Below are 14,511 nucleotides of genomic sequence, written 5' to 3' on the forward strand. Positions count from 1 at the left end.
ACATCTCTGGGACACCAGCACCAATCAACCACACCGCCCTGCGACCCAACATTTCAACTCCCCCTCCCACTCTGCCGAGAACATGGAGGTCCTGGGCCTCCTTCACCGCCGCTCCCTCACCACTAGACGCCTGGAGGAAGAACGCCTCATCTTCCGCGTTGGAAAACTTCAACCCCAGGGCATCAATGTGGACTTCAACAGTTTCCTCATTTCCCCTTCCCCTACCTCACCCCAGTTCCAAACTTCCAGCTCAGCACTGTCCCCATGACTTGTCCGGACTTGTCCTACCTGCCTATCTTCTTTTCCACCTATCCACTCCACCCTCTCTTCCCTGACCTATCACCTTCATCCCCTCCCCCACTCACCTATTGTACTCTATGCTACTTTCTCCCCACCCCCACCCTCCTCTAGCTTATCTCTCCACCCTTCAGGCTCTCTGCCTTTATTCCTGATGAAGGGCTTTTGCCCGAAATATCGATTTTACTACTCCTCGGATGCTGCCTGAACTGCTGTGCTCTTCCAGTAACTCGAGTCTGCACTGGGCCCACTGGAGTCTGCACTGCACCCACATGAGTCCGCACTGGGCCCACTTCAGTCCGTGCTGGGCTCAGTTGTCACCATTGATGCCGTCGCCATGACTGAACTTCTCACAGGAAGTGAGTAGATGAAGAAACAAGAAGGGAGAGGAGGAAAAAAAAGAAGTGTAAAGAAAAGCAAATGGAGTGGAGAAGCCCCAGGCTCAGAATCCCTACTCTGCTGACATCCCACCGGAAGGATGGGGTCAGTTCATTAGTTGCTCAGGAGCTACATAAAGGTAGTTAACTGTTTACCTTTTCCTTAGGAATTAATTTGCTCAATTTCATTGTAACCCTCCAAATTTTCTGATTTGAATGGAGATTTTCTAAAGGTTCCAGGTGCAATTCATTTTCCCTCACCACCTGCTGCAGACCTGGTCCAACAGCTTGATCAGTAATGCTGTTGCCCAGACACTCTTGGTGATGGATATTGAAATCCACCACTAGCATACACTTTGCACCCTTGCCACCCTCAGTGCTTCGCCGACACTATTATTCAACATGGGAGTGATTCACCATCGGTGTGGGATGGTATGTGGTGGTCAATAGGAGGTTTCCTTGTCCATGTTTAACCTGAAGCCATGACACTTCATGGGGTCTGTAGTTAATGGTGAGGATTCCCAGGGCAACTCCCTCCCTTCCACTGTGCCACCACCTCTACTGGGTTTGTACTGCCATTCAGACGGGACATATCCAGGGATGGTGATGGTGATGGCAATGTCTGGGACATTGTCTGTGAAGTGTGGTTCCATGAGCACAACTATGTCAGGCTGCTGCTTAACCTGCCTGTGGAACAACTCTCCCAATTTTGGCCCTAGCCCCCAAATTTTAATGAAGAGGTCTTTGTAGGGTTGACAGGGCTGTTTCTGCCATTGTCTTTTCTGGTGCCTCGACTGATATCAGCTGGTCCGTGCGGTTTCATTTCTTTGTTTATAGGTCATGGTGATTGATAGAACTGAGTGGCTTGCTAGGCCATTTCAGAGGGCAGATGAGAGCTGACCACATTGCTGTGGGTCTGGAGTGACATGTAGACCAGACCAGATGAGTACAGCAGATTTCCTTTCTTGAAGGATATTAGTTAGCCAGATGGGTTTTCCTGACAATCGACAATGGTTTCATGGTCATCAATAGATACTTAATCCCAGATATTTTGTATTGAATTTAAATTCCACCATCTGCTATGATAAGATTTGAATCTGTTCTTTCAGTTATTATTTTCTTAAGAGTTTTTTGTTTGTTTAGTCTCAAATTTGTATGGTTGGAACCTCATGTTGGAACATTTTGGATTCTTCCTGCACCTCCTTTAAGTTATTTGAGGCGTATTCACATTCCAACTGTGCATTAAGACCAAAGCAATTTCTTTTCACATTGAGTTTAAGTAGTAATGGCCAAATTCCAGAGGGAAGTTGAGTAAAACTAGCTTTTCCATAGAATCTCGTTCTGCTTTATCAAGTCTGGCCCTGACTATGGGTTCACCTCGAATGGTTCATACCAGTGCTACATGTTTAATATAAATGAGTCTTAAATATTCAACTTTCCACACAATTCAGTCTGTAAATACTGTAGTCTCATATCATTTACACCTCAAAAATCCACATTCACTTCAGTATATTCCTGTGAGTAGCATTATTCCAAAACTGTTAGAAATTAGGTCGATTCAGAACCACATCTTTATACCCAGGTTTCTGGTACAGCACTTTGAGCTTTATTACTCCCTGCTTTGACTGGGACATAAAATGTGATTGTTTTTGCTGGTTTGGCAGTGTTCGGGCCCAGATTATTTAATATTCATCAAAGTGGCCTTTCACATAGGAAACTTAAATAGGCAACCATTTGCAGTAGCTGGAGAATTACGGTTCATAGTCTAAAAATGAGGGGCAGATTGTTCAGCAGAGATGTTAGGAAACATTTTTATACATAAAGGGTGGTAGATGTTTGGAATTCTTTCATAAACAGAAGTGGATGCTGGATCAGTTGTTACATTTAATTCTGAGTTGGATAAATTTTTGTTAAGCAATGGTATTAATACATGATGGTTAAAGGCAGATATATGGAGTTCGACCACAGATCAGCCATGACCTCATTGAATGGTATTACAGGCTCAAGAGCAGAATGGCCTGCTACTGTTTCTACATTCCTAAGAGAGCTGGCACCTCCTCAGCAGGTAACCTTTAACCTTTAGGTTGTGACAATGATCCCAGATATTCTCCTGTTGTATAGTTGCTAAAGACTTTGGTGGAGAATGTGGTCCACTAGTCAAGTCTGGTGCAATCTGGCACTTATTAGCTATTGGACCTTCAGGCCTTTAGATTTTAACCATGCATATGCAGAATTATTCATCCTCCTAGCAGGGAAATCTGAATTCTAGTCAGGCAAAATAAGCAGGGCTCTGTCAGGTTACTTTCCCTGTTCTGGTTCAAGATTGCTCTGACACAGCTCATGGATTTACAACAATTAATCCAATGGATGTGAAACTGGAATGACACCTTTATGAATGTATGGTCTTTATAGCTTATATTAAATGTACAAACAAAGTTAATCACAAAAATTTTTTTCATTCATGTATAACAACTTCATGTCCTTTCAATATTTAATGGTCGTATTGTTTTCAGATCCAGCTTAACAATGTGAAGAGTCAGTTACAATGATGTTCTACATTATTAAACTCTCATCTATTACACTGTGGTTATATATAATTGCCAGAAATATTTTTTCTGGTGGAATTAGAATTTCCATTGCCTAACAAATCCATTCATGTTGCTTAAAGGATTTAACAGACTTTGCTTAATCTGCAGGATTCTATCACTGGAGAGGTTATAGATTTGCTGCAACCTTACCTAGATATGGATGATTACAATCTTGAAACTGCCAAGAAGGTGTGTGGCAATGTTGCAGGTCTGTGCTCGTGGACTAAGGCCATGGCAAGCTTTTTTGAAATTAATAAAGAAGTGCTTCCTCTGAAGGTAAAGTATAAATACACAACACTAAATAACATGTGGTTCTATATTATAACATTAGGTCTGATGTTTTGCTTTCCATCTTAGCCAAATTGATGCCCAAATCAGGCATTTCTATGGTTGCTGGAAAAAGACATATACGTGTAAAAATGTGTTTACTGAAACAGGTTCAATTTCATCAGTGGGATGTTAAAAAAATTGACTTGTAAGTTTAAACTTTTCAACAAAATGTCTAAACTTGCTAGAGTTATCATACAATAATAGCATCCCCACAATGTGGAAGGAAGCCATTTCACCCAGTGAGTCCACACTGACCCTCTGAAGAGCATTGCACCTAGGCTCACCTCCTTCCCCCCACCCCCAACCCTATAATCCTGCATTTCCTATGGCTATTCCACCTAGCCTACACATCGCTGGATGCTATGGTCAATTTAGTGTGGCCAATCCACCCAACTTGCACATCTTCAGACTGTTCTTGGGAATGGTAAATTATCCTTTAGATAGGTCCAGGGACAGTTTTGGGAAAGGTAGGCTATGTACCCTTTGAGATTATTAAAAGTAGATATGAGCATACTTTAACCATGAAGGAATACAAATACTTATTTTGTTTTACAATTGTGGCAAAGTGCCTGGGCATCAAGACTTGCCTTTCAGACAGCTCATCTCTGCACCCTACGGCCATTGTGGCTGCCTCTTCACCCTTTGAAGTGGCAGCTGGCCCAATTCCTTATGAACAATTTACCCATGGAACCAAAATTAAGCTTGGGCACTTTCTCCTAAGGTGGATTTATGGAGCTGAGATTTCTCCTGTTTGTGGTCCTGACTTGGGGCTAAATGTCAGATCTAAGAGGAATTATTTGATTGACAATTTACTGGCCATAAAGCTTTTGGATTATTGATTTTATATACGCTAGGGCTGTTTTCCCTGGAGCGTCAGAAGCTGAGGGGTGACCTTATAGAGGTTTACAAAATCATGAGGGGCATGGATAGGATAAATAGACAAAGTCTTTTCCCTAGGGTGGGGGAGTCCAGAACTAGAGGGCATAGGTTTAGGTTGAGAGGGGAAAGATATAAAAGAGACCTAAGGGACGACATTTTCATGCAGAGGGTGTTATGTGTATGGAATGAGCTGCCAGAGGAAGTGGTGGAGGCTATTACAGTTGCAATATTTAAGAGGCATCTGGATGGGTATATGAATAGGAAGGGTTTGGAGGGATATGGGCCAGGTGCTGGGAGGTGGGTCTAGATTGGGTTGGGATATCTGGTCGGCATGGACAAGTTGGACCAAAGGGTCTGTTTCCGTGCTGTACATCTCTATGACTCTATATTGCCATTCATATGAGAGATTATATTTCTGTCTCTATAACTTTGTATCATAAGTTGCAACCCGCTTTTTGCATAAACATTATGGTGAAGAAATTTGGGAGTCATAGTTTAGGATTGATGGTGGCATGGTGGCTCAGTGATTAGCACTGCTGCCTCGCAGCGCCAGGGACCTAGTTTGATTCCTGCCTCAGGCAACTGTCTGTGTGGAGTTTGCACATTCCAGGTGGGTTTCCTCCAGGTGCTCTGGTTTTCTTCCACAATCCAAAGATGTGCAGGACATGTGAATTGGCCATGCTAAATTTCCCATAGTGTTAGGTGCGTTAGTTAGGGAATGGGTCTGGGTGGGTTACTCTTCTGATGGTTGGTGTGGACTTGTTGGGCTGAAGGGGCTGTTTCCACACTGTAGGGCATCTAATCTAATCTAATCTTTCCTTGGTACACGCCAGACAATTTTGTTATAAACATGTCTCAGGGGACCATTTGTTAAGTATCCTCTATGAAAAGAGGAACTTTGGTCTATATATGAGCATGTCTTCAGATGTGTTTACATGACTTGGAGGTGCCGACATTGGATTGGGGTATACAAAGGTAAAAATTACATAACACCAGGTTATAATCCAATAGGTTTATTTGGAGGCACTAGCTTTCGGAGCACTGGTCCTTTACCAGGTGATGAAGGAAACGCGCTCTGAAAGCTAGTGCTTCCAAATAAACCTGTTGGACCATAACCTGATGTGTTTACAGTAACTCAGAACAATATTTATTTATTTTTAATTTCATATGTTCCAAACATAACTGTTGAGCTTAATATTTGTGGTTATATGTAAATTGAAGGTTTTTCATCAAAACTCAAGTTTAAAGACATGATTATATTATTGTAAATGAGACTTTTTAAATATATGACTTATGATTTGATTTGCATTTCATGTGTTCTAAACTAGCAGTTAATGGATTTTTACATGACAGGGGAAATTCAAGTACCCCAACTAAGACCTTGTTTTTCAATGTTGCCTGCTTTTATTTACTTTTTACATAAAGGCTAACCTTACTCTGCAAGAGGCCCGATTAGTTGTTGCCAAAACTGAACTACACAATGCCCAAGTCCAGCTGGATGATAAGCAGCGGGAGCTAGATGAAGTGCAGGCAATGTATGATGCTGCAATGTCAGAAAAACAAGCACTACTTGATGATGCAGAGGCCTGTAGAAAGAAAATGAACAATGCCACAACCCTCATTGAAGGCCTAGGTGGTGAAAAGGTAAAATTAAATTTGTGATAAACTGAATACTAATATTCAATGAACACCTTATATTGAATCTGCATATAATTAATTCTTAAGCTATTCTGCAATCATTGGGACTAAGACTCAAGAAAGAAGTTCAGACTCCCACATTACCAGTTATTTAATCAGAATGAGCAATCAATAAGCATCCTGAGGCCTTGAAAATACACCCTGCAGATCTGGCACATGTATATTGTGGAACACCCACTGACTTGACAGATTTTCACCTGTGACACAAATAGCATGTAATATTGCAGAATTTCAAGGCAAATTGTGTTATGCATTTATATAAACCCAGTGACAGGACTGGAGAATGAAAACAACTGCATCAATAATAGGCACACCATGCTCAATGGTAGTTCCAAATTTATAACGAAAGGACTTGCCATTACACATGACCATATAGTCACACTCAAAGTCAAGTTGCAGAGGGGCTTGTTGGAGTTGTGGAAGAGTAGTAACCTACCTGTGATATATGATAGGCTTATCCTCACAGCATGTCTACACATAAGTGGACAACTCCAAGATGACACAAAACCCACTCCCCTTTATGCCTTATTTTATCTATAGCTCTGTGTAACTTAGAATCCCTACAGTGTGAAAACAGGCCATTTGGCCCAATGAGTCCACACCGACCCTCTGAAGAGTAACCTACCCAGACCCATTCCTCTGCCCTATCACTCTACATTTACCCTTAACCTACACTGTGGGCAATTTAGCATGTCAAATTCACCTAACCTGCACATCTTTGGATTACAAGAGGAAACCCACACAGACACGGGGAGAATGTGTAAACTCCACACAGACAGTCGCCTGAGGCTGGAATTGAACTCAAGTCCCTGGTGCTCTGAGGCAGCAGCGCTAACTACTGAGCCACCATGAATTGGTCAAATGATTAAATGAGCTGTTGTAACCAGGCTTTAAATGAGTTTTCCTCATACATCATGAAGGATTCCTACACTTTTTCAAAGACCATGCAAGCCTTACATATTAAGCACAAAAGTGTGTCCATGTACGCTTCTGCCATTGCTAGATCACTTATCAAAGTAACACTGAAAGGAACCATTCACAGTTGCATTATGTCACTGTGTCACAGCAATGTGCATGTGTGCCACAAGTGTCTGAATCTGTGTGCATCAAACTCATGAAGTTAGCAATCTGAGTGATTGATTACAGTTTCAAGCACATGCATCCAAATAGATGGTGTTGCCCTGGGATCCCCTTTAGGCTCAGCTCTTACTAGAATTACTAAGAGAAGTGTGTTTTTGATGAAACGTCCACTAACCTCCTTATCCTTGTATATGTTTATTATAAAAATGACACAATTGTGAAATTTGAATCTGTGGCTGCAACAAAGAATTTTTTATATAGCTTAATAAATTTCATCCTGCTCTCAAGTTTACCTTTGAAATGGAGCAATCAAATGAGCTCCATTTCCTCAATAGACAAATTGAGAAATCTGTCAATGGATTCTCTCTATCCACAAAAAGCTTACATTCACTGGTCAATATACACTTTGGACTCTGACTGTTTCATGCACCAATCTTATTGGTAAATTTGTGAACAGGTCCCTATTTACACATTCTGTATGTTTGGTGCAAGGGTAGGAAGTACCAAAGCTATCCTGATGATAATGGCGACCCTGATCAAATCATGAATCACGATATATCATGGATGTTACCTTTGGCCGAGAACTGTTTCCTGTCTATCTCAGCTAATGCTAGAAGAAGAAGGTATTTCAAAAATATGAATAGGTGAACCAGCTGTCTCACACTACAACTTTGCAGTAAACACCTGAGTGGTTTCTCCACCAACAGGATGTTGCCGTAAACCACAATACAGTTTTGCCTACCATACAAATGAATAATGTGGTATACTCAGCTTCAGTGCCAGTGTTATAAAAGATATATCGGCCATATGACTCTGATTAGACCATATCTGGAATATTGTGAGCAGTTTTGGACCCTGTATCTAAGGAAGGATGTGCTGGACTTGAAGGGGGTCAGAGAATGTTTACAAGAATGATCCTGGAGATAAAAAGCCTTGTCATATGAGAAGTGGTTGATGACTCTGGGTCTGCACTTGATATAATTTGGAAGGATGAGGGGGGATCTCATTGAAACATACAGCATACTGAGAGGCCTGGGTAGAGTGGACATGGAGAAGATAGATTCACTAGTAAGAAAGACTAAGACTTAAAGGCACATCCTCAGAATTAAGGGACAACAGAGATGATGAGGAATTTCTTCAGCCACAGGGTAGCTAATCTGTGGAACTCATTGACATAGAAGGCTGTGAAGGCTGCGGATGCCAAGTCATTGAGTGTATTTAAGGTAGAGTTAGATAGATTCTTGATTGGTAAGGGGATCAAGGGTTACAGGGAGAATGAGGTTGAGGAACATATCAACCATCATTGAATGGCAGAGTAGACTCAACAGGCCAAATGGCTTAATTCTGCTCCTATATCCTATATTTATCTCTCCACGCTGGAGGCTTCCTGCCTCTATTCCTGATGGAGGACTTTTGCCCGAAACGTCGATTTCCTCAGATGCTGCCTGACCTGCTGTGCTTTTTCAGCACTACTCTGATCTAAACTCTGGTTTCCAGCATCTGCAGTCCTCACTTTTGTCCTATCATACAAAACATTTCATTGACCTTGGCAATGGGCAGTCTGCCAGTCATGTTTGAATAGCCCTTACATGCAAACCTCTGAACAGTATGCCCATCACCAGATGTGATTCAGCTATTGGATATAATGCACATCTATGTTTTATTACATAACCTGGATTGTGGTTTAAGTTACACCAGAAACCTGTTCAAGTGTATTCATCAGTCATGTGGTGTGATGATTTGCGTGAGTCAGATGCAATATGTTTTAGCACACAGGACCCAGTTTTAGTAGACAAAGGGAATTTGTGCATTTATTGCAAGTTTTCCTTTGTAAAAAAGGATCATGGACATTTAAAAGTTCTCCTGTGTTCCAATAACAACACGCAGAACAAACAGAATCTATCTGCCTGCTCTGAGAATTAAAATCGACAGTTAACTCTACTAGCTCCATCTCTATGGCAGCAATACCTGAAATGATTACACCATATTTCCCATGCTGTATAAATTGATGAGACTTTTTCAAGCTTGCTTCTTTTATCCTAGTCCTGATGGGTGCAAGGCAAAAAGCTTTGACTTTTCTCTTTTAAGCAATATTTAATTTCAGTACTATGAAGCAATTAATTAATTAATTCTATGTAGAATAGGGATAGTCAACATGGCTTTGTGCATGGGAAATCATTTCTCACAAACTTGAATGAGTTTTTTGAAGAAGTAACAAAGAGAATTGATGAGGGCAGAGCGGTAGACGTGATCTAAATAGATTTTAGTAAGGTGTTCGACAAGACTCTGATTAGCAAGGTTAGATCTCATGGAATACGGGGAGAAATAACCATTTGGATGCAAATCTGGCTCAAAGGTAGAAGACAGAGGGTGGTTGTGGAGGATTGTTTTTCAGACTGGAGGCCTGTGACCTGTGGAGTGCGACAAGGATCAGTGCTGGGTCCACAACTTTTCGTCATTTATATAAATGATTTGGATGTGAGCATAAGAGATATAGTTAGTAAGTTTGCAGATGACACCAAAATTGGAGGTATAGTGGACAGCGAAGAAGGTTACCTCAGATTACAATGGAATCTTGATCAGATGGGCCAATGGTAAATGGAGTTTAGTTTAGATAAACGCAAAGTGCTGCATTTTGGAAAGGCAAATCAGGGCAAGACTTATACACTTAATGGTAAGATTCTAGGGAGTGTTGCTGAACCAAGAGACCTTGGAGTGCAGGTTCATAGCTCCTTGAAAGCGGAGTCGCAGGTAGATAGGATAGTGAAGAAGGCACTTGGTATGCTTTCCTTTATTGGTCAGAGTACTGAGTACAGGAGTTGGGAGGTCATGTAGTGGCTGTACAGGACATTGGTTAGGCCACCGTTGGAATATTGTGTGCAATTCTGGTCTCCTTCCTATTGGAAAGATGTTGTGAAACTTGAAAGGGTTCAGAAAGGATTTACAAGGATGTTGCCAGGGTTGGAGGATTTGAGTTATGGGGAGAGGTTGAATAGGCTAGGGCTGTTTTCCCTGGAGAGTTGGAGGCTGAGAGGTGACCTTATAGATGTTTCTAAAATGAGGGACATGGATAGGATAAATAGACAAAGTCTTTTCCCTGGGGTGGCAGAGTCCAGAACTAGAGGGTATAGGTTTAGGTGACAGGGGAAAGATGTAAAAGAGAGCTAAGGGGCAACATTTTCACACAGATGTAGGTATGTGTATAGAATGAGCTGCCAGAGGAAGTGGTGGAGGCTAGTACAATTGCAACACTTAAAAGGTATCGGGATGGGTATCTGAAAAGGAATGTTTTTGAGGGATATGGGCCAGGTTCTGGCAGGTGAAACTAGATTGGGGTGGGATGCCTGTTTGGCATGGATAAGTTGGACCGAAGGATTTGGTTCCGTGCTGTACACCTCTTTGACTCTATGAACTAATACAACAACTCTCGATTATAAAAATAATTAATAATTCAACAGAGTGTAACTAACAAAAGAGGGTGCTACACAGTTTGGATATAGAAATAAAAATGGTTACAAAATTGCAAGAGATATAGATGTGTGTAGGAGCAGAGACAGCCATGTTGTAGTACATAATTGAATATTGTTTAAAAGTGAGACATGTGGACAAAGCTCTTTGCCTTGCGTTCATCAGGAAAAATGCAAGAATGCCAAGTTTCAAGTGATCACAACAAGAGGAGGAGATTGGTCAACAAGATGACTTTAATTGGATGAGGCATTACCATGAAGAAAGCAATGTGGACTATAGACTTCCTTTGCCTCTGGGCAATTAAAAAAGGGAGTTAAGCTTAAACATACTCCTTTTGTTTCTAGAGATAGCACCCTGTGTATAAATTTCTGCTACTTCTAGCATAAGTGAGCCACATTATAAGTTCAACTGATTATCTCGATGTGGTGTAACTATTAGCACACTCAGGATTGCTGATCAAGTGCTGCTCGGTCATAGGGATCGCATTAAACAGTAAATGTCAGCACTCAAAACATATGGGCCTATTTTCCCTCGTAGACCCCATATGACCCAGATAAGTTTGCTCACAGGGTGACTAATGACGGAAAGGTTACCTTGTAAACAGAATATCAGGAAGCAGTGAGGAGCTGCTCCTCCAATCACAGAATGGTTCCCTCCCATTATTGCTGCTGATAGGTTCACTCATTCATCAGCAACTGACATATGATTGGAGGAGTTGCAAGCATGTTAAGTATGACCTGGCAGTGAGGGAGCTGCTTGGGAGGGAATGCTGCAGTCCTGGTTTGGGGACTAAGGTAGGGTCAGACACCTTTTGCTGAGGCTTGGAATGTGAAGATGCCTGGAAGGGGAGAGTTCCTGAGGACCAGGGCTGTGTAGAGCAGTTTCCTTTTCGCTGAGCAGTAGTGAATCACATTATTGGCATCCACTATTGGGCCTGATGCAAGGCTGGTGCAAGAGAGAGGGTGGCTCAGCTGTTTGGACCCTCCATGCAAAAATGAGGACTGCAGATGCTGGAGATGAGAGTCGAGAGTGTGGTGCTGGAAAAACACAGCAGGTCAGGAAGCAGCTGAGGAGCTGGAAAATCGACGTTTCGGACAAAAGCACTTCATCAGAAAGGGTAATGAAGGGCTTTTGCCCAAAACGTCCATTTTCATGCTGTTTGGACCCTCTGCCTCCTCCTCCTTTTTCCAGTGACTTCTACTGATTGTACACACTCTGTTTATTTTCTGAGTCACTCTGTGTTCGAAAGGGAATCTTTACTAGCACATTTAAATAGTTGTGCAGAAGCTTTGAAGTGTGTAGAATCACCCTCAAAACCTGCTTCACCATTCCCTGTAGACTTCTGCAACTTCAAGCGCTTGCCATTTTACATTGTTATTTACAGAACTGAAACAACACCCAAGAAAAAAATAACCAGTAACTGACAGCAGTAAGTGTCTGCTGCATGCTATGAGAACCTTTGATGGCTGCTCACTGCCCGCACACAAAGACCATTATGGTGTCCAATGTAATTCACCAGATCATATCGCAGCTGCCATCTCGGAGCTCTAAGCACTTGAAAGTCCTGAAAAATGGGCTCAAATGATTTCAATTTCTCACTGGCAATCTTGAATCAAAAAGCCACAGATAGCGAAACCAAACTATTATCACAATTTAAAAAATGTTCTTGGCTGAGGTCAGTAGTTGCAAGATAATTGAAACATTTGGATGATTTTGTAAGTAGTTGAGCTTTGCTCCTGTAGTTCAGAGCATTATTCAATCTCCTGAACCTCCCCCTGATATTGACCTCTCCTGCAGCATATCAATGAGGCACAGTGATTGTATTTACCATGGCCTCATACTGCTACAGCTAGGGGACAAACTGACCAAAGCAAATGAAACCCATCCAAAACTTGTTAATTAAAATCTTCTCCAATATCTCCGACTTTTGTGAAATATTGAAATGTGGGTACATTTGTCATTAATGGTATTAGGGATAACCAGAATTCAAAAGAAGACCTGCTTGAGAGGTAAAAGTTCAAATAAAGTTGTAAAACAGTTTGGTGCATCGATTTGATCTATTTCCTTTAACAATATCTCAGGTTCGGTGGACAGAAAGCAGTAAACTTTTCCAGGATCAGATTACTCGGTTAGTGGGTGATGTATTGCTAGCCACTGGATTCCTCTCCTATTCTGGGCCTTTTAACCAAGAATACAGGAACCTGCTCCTTCAAATGTGGAAAGAGGAGATGAGCAGCAACAATATTCCATACAGTGATGTAAGTGAGCTTGTAGATATATATACATCAATGTGTAACCCAATCCTTTCACAAGAAGTGGGCGTCACTGGCTGGGTCAGCATTTATTGCCCATCTTTCAGAAAATTGGTGGTGAACTGCCTTCTTGACTCCCTGCGGATTTTGAAGTTGAATTATTAAAAGCCTATGGGTTGATTAGTAACTTGTCACCTAACATGCAACTATTTTGCAGATTGGCTGCTCATAAAAACAAACTGATTTTTATTTCCTGAGATTATACTTTTTGCACTTTACGTTAAGTTAAGCATCTAATATCTAATGTCTTAGAAAAACAGATTTATTTTGAGAAGCAGAATAATAATTGTGCATCGTTTAATGATTAAAAATATTCCCTAAACAGGAGCAACATGTGTTTTTCCTTAATAAACTGACAGAAATATTGTGAAAGTTTAGCAAAACTCTTTGTTTTGCCTTTGATGAGTTAAGCTGTTTCATCCCTGAGCCCTACCCACACAGTGTTGGAAAACTGAGAAGTCAGTAAATTGTCTCTGAAGAATTATCCTTCGAACTTGATTTGTATCTCTCTTTGTAGGATGGTTTATTATTGTAATTATTACTGAAAGAAAGGGCAGATTGCCAATTGAAAAAAAGACAAGCAAATTTATTAAGACTTTTATCTTTAATCAGTCAACAGAATAGTCTTTTGCAATTTTATCTTTTCCTGTCTGTATTTGACCATTTATATTTTTCTTATATTTGACTTTGCTATGCAGTTTCTTGTCATATTTTCTTGTATTTTACCTCATGTTTATTTGACATTTCACCAGGGATAGAATTGTTTGAAGCCACAGGGTTCCATTTTAGGCTCCCTGGTTAGTGGGTTTGAAGGTGAGATTGGGGTGGTTTGTAAATCCTGCAAGTAGTCTCCTTGCTTCCTATCTGCCTGACCTCTATTTTTATGATGTTGTACAGAGTATGTTGGATATAAGGACAGCCCATCCTAGGACATATCGAGGTACTTAAATGGCTACTTAAGAATTTCATCCTAATCCTGCGGCTGGAGAAAGCCCATATCATGTGGAAAATCCAGCAACATTAGCAGCATAGGTTTATGTCGGTTGAGAACAGGGGATGATTGGGTACAGCTCCCAATTACACATTGGAGACCCCTGTGAGATTACCTTCCCCCTTTACCATCCCCCCAGCTTCTCAAATATAGCTCTATTAGCCTCTTAAAGGGACTGCAGGTCTGACTCCACTGAAATTCTCCCATTTATCTTGGAGTCTGTCACTTTCCTTTGTGATCTGCCTGTAGTCCCTGTAGTGGCCACCGCTGCCATCTGACACTGCTGAACCATCGAGCAACCAGCCATTGGATCCCTGGTGTCACTGAGGCAGGACTTCCTGTCCCTGAGGAAAGTCAAATATGAGCTGATCAAAGTGAGCATGGATTTATGAAAGGCAAATTCTAACTGACCAATCTACTTGAACCTTTGGCTGGGCTTGGTGACATGGCAATTGTAGATGGTGCACTTTTCCACATGTAATTGGTGTAAA

At 41.4% G+C, this 14,511-nt stretch overlaps 1 protein-coding gene across 1 annotated transcript in view; it reads left to right on the forward strand.

Annotated features, from left to right (window-relative positions):
• Positions 1–14,511, forward strand: part of LOC122549951 (dynein axonemal heavy chain 5) — a 366,961-nt gene that overhangs the window by 238,146 nt on the left and 114,304 nt on the right. Inside the window, exons 59-61 of the mRNA XM_043690232.2 lie at positions 3,371–3,538; positions 5,897–6,115; positions 12,799–12,975. Of these exons, the coding sequence (XP_043546167.2) occupies positions 3,371–3,538; positions 5,897–6,115; positions 12,799–12,975 (564 nt within the window). The remainder of the gene's footprint in view (positions 1–3,370; positions 3,539–5,896; positions 6,116–12,798; positions 12,976–14,511) is intronic.

This window comes from Chiloscyllium plagiosum, unplaced genomic scaffold (assembly GCF_037043375.1).
Source record: "Chiloscyllium plagiosum isolate Xiang-an unplaced genomic scaffold, Cpla_swu_hap1 HiC_scaffold_5, whole genome shotgun sequence".
Lineage (NCBI taxonomy): Eukaryota > Metazoa > Chordata > Chondrichthyes > Orectolobiformes > Hemiscylliidae > Chiloscyllium > Chiloscyllium plagiosum.